Source organism: Monodelphis domestica, chromosome 7 (assembly GCF_027887165.1).
Source record: "Monodelphis domestica isolate mMonDom1 chromosome 7, mMonDom1.pri, whole genome shotgun sequence".
Classification (NCBI taxonomy): Eukaryota; Metazoa; Chordata; class Mammalia; order Didelphimorphia; family Didelphidae; genus Monodelphis; species Monodelphis domestica.
The window spans coordinates 137662960-137674456 of record NC_077233.1 but is presented as its reverse complement, the minus strand read 5'-3'; the positions used below and the strand labels follow the sequence as shown (position 1 = coordinate 137674456).

At 44.9% G+C, this 11497-nt stretch overlaps 1 protein-coding gene across 1 annotated transcript; it reads left to right on the top strand.

Annotated features, from left to right (window-relative positions):
• Window positions 1-4284: 4284 nt before the first annotated feature.
• On the top strand, window positions 4285-6280 carry NPW (neuropeptide W). The gene is made up of 2 exons (XM_007499923.2): window positions 4285-5394; window positions 5947-6280. The coding sequence occupies exons 1-2, from the start codon at window positions 5070-5072 to the stop codon at window positions 6018-6020; spliced, it is 399 nt and encodes a 132-aa protein (XP_007499985.2). The 5' UTR covers window positions 4285-5069; the 3' UTR covers window positions 6021-6280.
• Window positions 6281-11497: the final 5217 nt, after the last annotated feature.

Here is an 11497-nt window from a genome sequence, read left to right as displayed (position 1 = left end):
ATAAAAAAAAAATAGAGAGGGTCCCACTCAACTACTGTGGAAGATGATGGACTAGCAAATTCACTCATTTGAATGCTAATAATCAGCCCTTGGGGAAGAAGAGGGCTATTTGCAAATTACTTCGTGATGGTCCCTTCTGCCTCCTCTTCGCCTACCCCAAACCATCATCCCTAATCATAGGTTCTCCAAAAGGTTTCTATGTCCCAGTTGCAAGAGGAAAGTGTGAGAAGAGGCCTATTGTCAGTGAAGAGTGGTGGTGGGTGGGCACTTGATGCTAATGGATTTTCTCAGTGTTCACTTAGGGCTTAGCCAGAGGCAATACACAATTTCCCTTAAGTCCTTGAAAATGGGAGGAGTTGGGGAAGTGGGGCTCCCCTCCAGTTTTCACTACTCTCTTAAGGCAGATAAACACATTCTAGGATTTATCCTCTCTTCTTATTTGAACTCCAGAACTTTTGTATCTTCGCCCATTTGTTCTTCCTTCTCTCCTATCTCAGAAGATGAGGTGATCTCATTCTAAGGTTCTGTCACCACCTCTATTCTTGTCTCCTTTGAGACTTTGTTTTACCAAAGATCAATACCCACTCTTTCCTGCAACTTTCATTTCTACCATCCTAGAAGAGGGTGTCAACGTTAGAAAGAAGCTTAGAAAGCATTTGGCCAATGCCTTCATTTTCCAGGCGGGGAAACTGGGATTCAGAGAGAGCTCCATTTGCCCACAGCCACATAATGAACCAAAGCAAAGCCAAGATGAAGACCTAGGTCACCTCACTTCCAGACCAGTATTCCTTGTTTTGGGTGAAATCTCATTTTCAGATTTCTCCAGTTAACAGTGGCTGACACAGAATAGGAGCAGGGTGTTTGCTGTTGATTGACGAATAGAATTAAAGAATTTCAAAACAGGTAGGAAGCTCAATGGGCCACAAGTATGATATATTTCTGGTAGGCTGGGATGATGTCAGAAAGGGGATCATTAGAAGATTAATTTGGGAGGCAGCTGGGTGGTTCAGTGGATTAAGTCAGGCCCAGAGATGGGAGGTCCTGGGTTCAAATATGGCCCCAGATACTTCCTAGCTGTGTGGCTTTGGGCAAGTCACTAGCCTAGCCCTTACCACTCTTCTGCCTTGGAACAAATATTTAGTATTGATTCTAAGATGGAAGGTAAGGGTTTAAAAAAAAAGATGATTACTTTGGTTGGAACTGTTGAATGTAGTTATCAGAAGGAGTTACTTGATCCTGAACTCACTGACCCCATGCTTAGAACAGCTTTGAAACAGTTGGAGTTGATCTTGTGATATCTCTGGAAACTTCCTATTGTAGTACCTGGAGTCAGCTGTTCTGACCAGATGTCACGCCGAACTCCCTAGTCTTTCAGTTGTTATGAAAAACAACTTATGTAACAACTTCATGAGTTTATACCTTCCATGAGATTTCCTCTCTGTATAAATCCTGCCCCCTCTGTCCCTCTCTTCTACTTCTACACTCCTGCCCTTTGAGGTGTTCAAAATTGCAATTCCTTTGCCTCGATTAAAGACCTTTGTAGTTGTCAGAATCAAGGATTTTAGAAGGGTTATAACATTGGAAAAGCAGTTTGGGGTCAAATTGTGGAAACCTTTGGATGGAGCCACTGAAAATTTGTTTTTAGCAGATGGGTAATGTGCTCAGACTTTGTATAAAGAATATTACTTTGAGGGGGAAGCTGGGTAGCTCAGTGGATTGAGAGTCAGGCCCAGAGATGGGAGGTCCTAGGTTCAAATCTGTCCTCAGGTACTTCCTAGCAGTATGATCCTGGACAAGTCACTTAACCCCATTGCCTAGACCTTACTGCTTTTTTGCCTAATACACAGTATTGATTCTAAGACAGTAGGTAAGTGTTTTTTTCTTTTTTTTTTTTTAAGATTACTTTGGGAGCTGTGTAATGATGAATTGGAGAAGGGATAAGAATAGTTGTAGGAAAGCTAATTAGAAGAGGATGGGCAAAGGTGTGACGGGTCCTGGCTCTCTCCTTTCCATAGTTCTTGCTTCTGAGGAAGCTTAAACTGGTGGATTGTTTGAGCTCAGGAGTTCTGAGCTACAGTAAGCTAAGCTGATTGAGTGTCCACATCAAGTTTAGCACCAATATAGTGAGCCCTAGAGAGCAAGGAGTCACCAGGTTGTGTAATGAGGCTGGTCCAGAGAGGAGGAGAAAGAGGAGAAGGAGAAGGAACAGAAGGGGAAGGAAGAGAAGGGGAGGAGAAAGAAAAGGAGGAGGTGTAGAAGGGGAAGGAGGAGGAAGAGGAGGAGGAGGTAGAGAAAGGAAAGGAGGAGAAGGAGAAGAAGAAGAAGAGGAGGAGGAGGAGGAGGAGGAGGAGGAGGAAGAGGAAGAGGAAGAAGAAGAGTCTTAACTAGGATTTAACTAGGTTGGAGGTAGAAATGAGGGAGTAGTCATAAGCTCTATTGTAGAGGTAAAAAGGAAAAGATGAATAAGTGTATGCAGGAACAGCATGTGGTCAATATATTTTTATAAATCTCTCTACATCTCTCAGGGTTTTATATATATATATATATGTATATATATATATAATATATTTCTATAAATCTCTCTCATCTCTATATCAGGCTCAGAGGCTGATATCTCCCTACAGTTTCTGATCCCTTCCATGTGACAGATACAACGCTTGGGATTTTGTTTTAAAGCAATTTGACATGCTGAGTTGTTTTATTTTCCCTAAGCCTAGCTGGGGTGTATGTGTTGTGTTGAGGAGAAGGAGAAAGGGGAGCTGAGGAAGAGTTCATTCTTCATTTGGGACTCCACACTAACAAAGAAAGGTTGCCCAGGGATCCCAAAGACAAAATTTTCCTCTATTTTCCACACATTGTTCCCCCATAGAGAATATGTCTCCATCAGATTGAAGAGCAGTAGCCAAGGACTAATTGGTCCCTGGGACTTCTAGTCCAGAAACAGTGTTAGAGTCATTCAGTAGCTCATTCCTTTCCCCTAAGGCAGGTGACAGATTGCTGTGTAAAGCAGGGGCTCTGTATAAGAGGGAGTGTTTGATGACACATTCTGAGATACTAGGGCCTGGGGAGGAAGAATTTGTAAGCTATTTCCCCCAAAGCAGTCATGCGCCCTATCAGCCTCCATTCCCATTCCAATGATACTGATGCTGTCATTGGATGCTGACCAGGTGCCAGCTGCAATAGTGTCTAAAAAGAACCAGAATTCAGCAGAGGAGTCTGGGGATTAAACAGGAGAGTGTCTTCCCTGTTGGTCTTTCCTATGAGAAAAGAGGCAGCTGGGCCTAGGCCATGGGCTCTTCATTCAGATACATTGAAAGGTATCTTCTCAAATCCATGGTAGATAGGTCTTCAGTCAACAATATCTTGCCAGGAAGAGGTTTCTTTACTCAGGGGTGTATCATGATCAAGGGGGACCATGACTAAGCCTGATGACTTAACTTGAAAGGAGAGTGATTAGATGTGAGAGAAATGACCTAGTCTGGTACCTCAGAATCTCTGCCCTGATGAGCCTTTGGAAAATTTAGAAGAAATTCCTAAGCCCAGAACTAAGGGTAGATTCAGTATCTCCCTGTTTCACGAATGAGAAAATCAAGATCCAGAGAAAGGTAGGACCAGTCATAAAATTACACAGTAGAGATCAAATAGTATATTTCATAGTATAGTATTATAGTTACATATTGTTAATAATTATATTATCACATATTACATATAGAACTACATAATTTATATTATTATAGTATGGGCTATAAGAATATCCAATCTCCCTAGCCAATGTTTTATTCAAATTGGCAGTCTAGGTCTTCCACTATCAGAAGATTAGAGCACCATAGCTAGCCTAGCTTATGAACTGTAAGTACTTAGAACAGAAGCAAAGGGGCACATGAGGCCACAACTGCAGACATGGGGGCATGGGAAGAAAGTGGATATGGATCAGGTTCCAGGGCCTGAGGGAAAGCTCTCCCAGTTTAAGGCCTAGAAGCAATTGGGAGGAAGGGAGAAACTGAGCCCTGTATGATTAATAAATCAACACTGGGGAGAATGTGGGAAGGCAAGAGGAGGGAGGGATGGAGGGAGGGAGCAGGAAAGGAGAGAGAGAGATGGAGAGAGAGACAGAGACAGAGAGAGAGGGAGACAGGGAGAGAGAGGGAGAGAGAGAGAGAGAGAGAGGGAGAGAGAGAGAGACAGTCAAACAGAGGAAGAGAGAGAGAGAGAGAGAGAGAGAGAGAGAGAGAGAGAGAGAGAGAGAGAGAGAGAGAGAGAGAGAGAGAGAGAGAGAGAGAGAGAGAGAGAGAGAAACAAGTCCTCCATCACTTGGCCTCTAGAGAAGGGATGGGCGTGCTTCTAATGCCGCCCCCCCTTTCCTCCTTCAGTTATAAGTGGAGCCTGATCCCATACACTGGCATTTCCTGCTACCCTCCTGTCACCTGAGCCTGCTCCAGCGCCAGAAACTGCAGAAGCAGTCTGATCCCTAGCACCCAAGTCCCATTCCCGACCCCCTAGACCTTGATCCAGGTCAGTGTGACCCTGATTAGACAGATCCTAGCTGTACTCCTTACTGGATCCAAGCTGGCTCCAGGAGAGGCTCCCTGCTAATTCCAGCCCTCCCTAGGAGAGACCCTTGGCTAATTCCAGGTTGGAATTCTGTCAAAACCGGGCGGCTCCTAACCTTATCTTCTGCAAACCCCAGGAAGCCCTCAGCCTCATCCCCCTAACTACTACGGTCTGGTCCCAAGCTCACCTCCCGGGGCTCCCGGGACTCCCTTATCTTAGCCTCACCCCGCTCCCCACCCCGGCCGGTTCCTAAGAGCATCCCTTGCAGAGGCCAGGAAAGCCCCTAACTTCATCCTCTGTGCACCCAAGGCAGCTCCCGGGGCACCCTTTACCGACCCAGGGAATCCGCGGGCTTTACTCTCTGCGGCTGCGGCAGCCCCATCTGCGTCCAAGTCCTGAGTTCGGCTCCCCCAGGCTTTGGGGGAGGAGGAGTAGACGCCCTGGCGCGTCCCTTAGGCAGGACCGGGCTAGGGCCCTCGGTCGTTTCGGGTGTGCCCTGGACGCCGCTATTGCTGCTGATGCTCCTGCTACGGAGCTCGCCGGCGGGTGCCTGGTACAAACACGTGGCGAGCCCCCGCTATCACACAGTGGGCCGGGCTTCGGGGCTGCTCATGGGCCTCCGACGCTCGCCTTACCTGTGGCGCCGCACAGTGGAATCGAGCCCGGGCCATGGAAACAGAGACGTGGACCGGGAACTCTCTGCTGGAACCGATCACCTTCCTGCCTGGACCAAGCTCTTGGCAGCGGTCCGGGGAAATCCCAGGGAGGCACCGCGCAGGGGTCGCAGGGAGCTGCGAGGAGGAGGACGCTGGACCGGCAACATGGGTTCGAGCCCGCCAGTCGGTGAGAAAAGGCTCAGGGATAGTGCACTTTCAGAAGCTCCCTGGGGCCAGAGAGGAAACTTCCCGCAGCTGGATCCCCAACTCAGTCCTTTTGGTATTTGAGGCTGGGCTGGCAGGTGGAGGTGGCAGAGGCGAGGGGCTAGGGTGGGAGTCGGCCAGCCAAGAGGAAGAGAGTTACTTTAACTGTGTTGGTGCCTGACCCTGTGATTGTGTGACTGCATGTGTGCCTGTGTAAAGGTGGGTGCAGCTCCAGTTCGTCTCACGGATGTTTTTGGGTCAGTTGAATATGTCTATGTAAACTTGTCTGCCCATGTGTTTGTTCCACCTGTGTTCAAGGCTGCTTGAACTCCCAGATTTATTAATGGCAGAGAGATATAGATTCAAGGCTTTGGGGAGGGAAAGGCTTGGAGATCTGAAGTAAATGTTTGAATGGAGGCAGGTTCCTAGGGAAATCCTCTCTTTCCTCTCTAATGGGTGCTAACTAGGGGAGGGGAGGAGCACGTGGGTCTTCCCATCTCTCTTCAACTCAAGTTCCTTGTTATTGCATTTACAGAGTCTTCAGAGAGAAGATATTATCTGTGCCCTCCATGGACTGGGGCATTCCAAAGCCTCCAGACCTCTTCCTGACCCCAGCTTTGAAGGTCTCCAGATCCCAGCCCTTATATGTCAGCTGTATTGTGGCCTGTTGTGGGGTAAAGAAAGGTTGAGGAGTTAGAAGCTGAACGGAACCCTCAGGGACAATGACTCAACCCTTACTGTGGTCTCCAGTTATATTTCCCTCCCTTTCTCCTTTTCCTCCATAGTCATTGTTTTTTGTTGGCCTTTGTGTACCTTCCCAGTCTTACTGTAGGAATTTGCTTTCATTAAAAATGACAGTTTAAACGGCATCTGACCTTCTCTGCTCTGCTTCCACCCCCACCCTACAGCTAGTTCTGGATGAGGCCAGTAGGAAAGGAGTTCAGAGCTCTTCCTTTCTTCCCAGTCCCCTGTGTACTTTGGTATATTGCCCTACAGTGCAAATAGTGGAGTTGTGTTCTGGTAAATGTCATCAGCCCCTGCCCCTTTCTCTGCAGATTTCCCCTCTTCCCTGGGGAGAATCTAATTCTCCTCTCCCAACTCTTATTCAAGGCAGTGTTTGAGTCTCCTCTCCTCCCACCTATCCCCCTCTATGCTTGTTGGCTCTCTAAAGTGAACCAGAGGAGGAAGATGGGGAGGATGGGCAAAGGAGCAAGGGCCAGATGCTTGGGACATTGCGAATCAGGACAGAGACCTAATAGTACCTAGATAGGGGAGCCTAGGGGTGGCATCTTCCAGAATCCCCTTTCTTTTCCCCTGGAAGGAGTCAGAGACCCTAGACTAGGCTGTCTATTTCCCCTTTACAAAGGGTCTATACTCCTTTATATGCGCAGAGCTGAGCTTTCCCTCCCTGGTCTCAGCTCCATCCAGGCTTCCTTCCTTAGAGCAACACACTGTCTTGAAGAGAGGGAACTCTGTCCCAGAATCAGACTCAGCTATTATCCCAGAGTCCTTTACTGACTATTGGGGCAGGCAATTAATAAATTCTTGGCTACCACATCCTAATCCTGACCTCCAGATCACCCAAATCTCCTTCGGACATGTGGAGGCAGCCCTGGAAGAATTCCACAGCTCCCTCCCTCCCTCCCCATAGCGCTTTTCACTCTATTTGCCCTCCAAAATTCAGGGACATTTTTATCTCAGGTCTCACCATTGTCCTCCAGAAGCTCCAAAAGAGGGCGCTGCATCCCTATGAAAATATGCTTGGGGAGCTCAATGTCCCAGATCCATTGGATGAGGTTTAAGCAATGAGACCTCTTGTTCTATAGGGGATGGACTTATTGCAGAATTAAAGCAATAACTAATATAAGGTATCTAAAAAGCAGCTATGGCAACTTGGATGCTGATCCCAGGGCTAATTGACTCGTTTCTATTTCATCTAGTCAGCAGGAACTCTCTTGGCCCCTCACTTCTCTCACTTCATTCACTGAATACTTTCCTTGAACACTTTGCTGTGTGTAGATTCACTTTGCCTGGACTACACTGTGAGGACTGCATATGAATCGTTGAAAGGCCCAGGTTCTACCCTCTAGGGATTCCCAGTCCAATAGGAGGGATAAGACAAAAATACAGCTCATAAGATCATAAATGTAGAAATGGGAGGGGCCTTAAAGGCCTTCTAATTTCTTCTTCCATTTTATAGATGAGGAAACTGAGACCCAGGAAAGTTAAGTATTTTTGCTCAAGAACACACAGGTAGTAAGTCAGAAACAGAACTTAAATCTAGATCCTCCCGCTCCAGAATCAATGCTGTGCCATGGTCTTGGCCATACGCAGTAATTCTATTCCACAAACATTTATTTGGAACCTACTGTGCATGGGTAAAACCTTCCTCCTGCAGTGTCTTATCTCAGCTGTGGGTTAGACTTGGATTTTTATTAGTAGAGAGAAACCTCTGGCACGGGCCCTTTTATCTCAGGTCTTTCCTCCATCTTCTAGAAGCTCCAGAAGAGAACATTGCATCCTTACTAAGTGGGAAAGATTGTGAGAACAGACCAATGTCCATCTGTAGGGTCATCTATGAGGGATGATCTATACATATAGGAGGACCAGCCTAGCTAAATTCCCTTCCTGATTCCCCTCTCTATTCCTCTAAGCACTAGGAATTCTAAACTAAACTCTGGGAGGGAATTAGGGGTAAGCTCAAGATAAGATTCCAAACTCAGTGGATCAAATCTCTGGAGGCCTGGAGTTGTTCTTTCTTCTCTCTTCTCTAATCCAGTCTGTCCTAAGGAGTGTGAACTTTAGATTATTTAGTCTACTTAGTCTAACAAAAATCAGGAAATTGTGAACTTTAGATTATTCCACCCTACTTAGTCTAACAAAATCAGGAATGTCTATATCCATACTTAAGAATTAAGTATTTAGGAGGATGGCCTATGACAGACATGTGTTAGCAAATGACAAATCAGAAACAACTGACATATCCCTGGGCTGTCTTAAGTCAAGCCTAAGATATTGGTACATGTGAGACATAGGAAAGTGATGTAAAACCATCTATATATTTCGCATCACTTCCTCTCTTGGGCCTCTTTGATAGCGGAGAGGTGGCTGGTGGCAGCTGGCTGAGCGTGTTGGCATCTTGGCATGGCAGCTGCTAGTGTCCAGTTTTAAGAGATGAGTTTTCCTTGATACCATACTGGAGGAAGCATAGTAACCTAGTTTGGTGAGGCATTTTCTCTAAGATCTCTTGGAGTTTTAGGCTGATTCTTTCTCTTTTACCTTCCGAACACTATCCACTTAGAAGCCTCTAATCTTCTTCAGAAACCTTTTTTTGATTTTGAACTCCCCCTGGCACAGGCCAGGCGGGAGAAATCCTATACCCTCTCCCTCTCTCTTCTCCTTGATTTCTTCCCTATATATTGATTAAACCACCATATATTTCCAAAATGACTTGGGTATTTTTATCTGGGATATCCCCTGGCGACCAAAAATTAAATTCAGACTAGGTCATAACCCTAAATTATCCTTACAGTTGCCAAGCCCCTTTCCTCACCCATCTCTGCCCTAACCTCTCATTATCTCCTGATGTTCCCAGGTTGGTGGGGGAGAGGGAGCTTCCATTCTCTCTCCATATTCCTTAGTCTACTGTGGGAGGAGGGTGGAGAAGGTCTTGGATCTGTTCCTTAGGACAATAAGACATTAATATCTAAGAAAACCCCTTTTTCTTGCACTTGGCCTGAAAGAAACTCTGGCCTAGAGTACATGGATGAGAAGAACTTGAAAGAAGAAGCAAAACACAGTCAGAGGAATAATACATAGTCTTCTATTTTGGAGAGCCTAATTCCTGCACTGGACCTAAACCAATGGGAATAAATAAGATTCTAAAAAGTCATCTCCACCTCCTTCTATCCTCCCTCTACTTCCTCCACTCCACCTACTCACTGGAGTTAGGAAGACTGAGGACGGACTCACAGTGCCCTCTGAGACTTGACTGGATATTAACTTCTTTTGCACAAATTTAGGTTCTGCACTCAAAAAGTCATTTAGTACAGCCCTCTGCCTCTGACTTTTGGTGAATTTTTCAAGAGAAATAGTTAATACTCTTGGCATTAAACAGCCTTTATTCCCAGCAGTTATATATCTCTTCCACTATAAGTAGCCTACAATTTCAAGTAGATTTTATATTCAAAATCACCCAAATATAAGAGGGGAGGCTATTAGAAGATAGAAAGAGTGGGACTTCAATAATATGAGATGGAAGAGGGTGGGGTTCCTTTTGAAGAAATGACCATGGACCATATAATCTGAAGATCTCCAGTTACAGATCAGTTTAGAAAACTTGGATACTATACAATATGAGGCAAGATTTCTTCTAATGGGGCCAGTATCACTAGATTGAAGAGTGTGTGGAGTGTGAGGTATAAAAAGATCAGAAAGGTGGAGAGGGGCAGGAAATTTTAGTCACAAGGAAGAATTATCAAGCAGAAAGTTGCTTAGTGTCTCTGAAATTATAGGTTACCAGTAGATGGAAGAGGGTATATAACTGCTGGAAATGAAGTCTGTTCGATGCTCCATGCTCCATGAATATGAAGAAAGGGGTTCAAAACTAGTACAAAGCTTAATAAATGCTTGTTAATCAATCCATTCATCAAATCTATTCTACTATTTATCGGAAAAGGGAAGCATGGTTGAAAGAATTGTCAGTACTTGCAAACTAATGGGAGAAAAGGGGGAAGGTTTTAGATATCAGTTGTTGAAAAATGAGGGATAGAGAGAGAAGTGGAGAGACAAGATAGAGTCAACTGGATCATCACAAATGGTTCCTCCAACCTTGTACATCAGTTCTGAGCATTTTGCTTTGCCGTAATTGTTATTTGAAACATTTTATTTCCTGTTTTCATGTATATATGTGATTGGCCTTGAACTTGAAGAAAATTCACTTAGCCCTAACAGATCTCCAGTGATTAATCAGAAGCAGGAAGGTAGAAGCTAATGTGAAGATTGGATTTGGCTCTCCCCTGATTGTAACAATGAAGGTACTTAGCTCTTCCTTGATTGTGAAGATTAAATTGTAATACCCTGTCTATTTTTAGATTTTAATCCCCGAAGTATAAACACAGTACTTAAAGTTGAGTATGGAGATCTAGCCATTTTGGATTTTATCCACAAAAAGGTGTGAACACCCATTTCATACACTGAGTGGGAGGTCTGTGACCCACAAGTGAAAGAGTGGGCAGTCTTAGATGTAAAATTTAGGGGAAGTGACACAAGAGAAAAAGTTCTTTAAAAGTGGAAACAACACACACAGGACAGGCACTAGGACTTGGAGTGAACAGACACTTGGAGTGAAGAGGGTCACTTGGAGTGAAGAGAGACTTGGAGTGATGAGGGACACTTGGAGTTTGAAAGAGACACACTTGGAGTGGAGCCTACTGGAGTTGAAGCTGATAAAGAATCTGATGATTGAGCTGACACGTGGTGAGTGTAAAGGCTGACTTTCTTCCTTGGCCTTCTGGAGGCATCAGCCTTGTCTTGAGACTCCTTTCCCCTGCTGGGGCCTTAGAATCTCTACCTGGCTCAGAGGAAGCTGGAGTACTCTCTCTCTGTCTCTCTGTCTCTCCTCTCTCTGTCTCTCTCTTCCTTAATATCTTCCCTCTATTGTAAAATAAACTACCATAAATTCCATTTTACTCTACTAATTCATTTTTGGGATTTAGAATTTAATCCCTGGCAACCAATTAAATATTCAGTCCAACCATAAATTTAACACTAACTATAACTTTTGGTTTGGGGAAACTCATCCTTGCAGAGTGAGATCAGGCAACCTCAGTAAAAAAGTTTTCTAGGAAGTGAAAGAAACCTGGTTTGTTTATTCTGGTCTTTAGGGTTCCCAGATCCTCAGTCTTTTTACAGTCAAAGGGGACAGAAATTTTACCTTATTCTCAACAAGTGTGTGTTGGTAAATATTTAATAACTGACTCCCTGGGGGTGGGGTGGGGTGGGGGGAATAATGTATTAGGACATATTTTAAAGTTTAATTTTCATTATTAACATTTTCACTATCATTTTCTTAAGTCTAGACAATC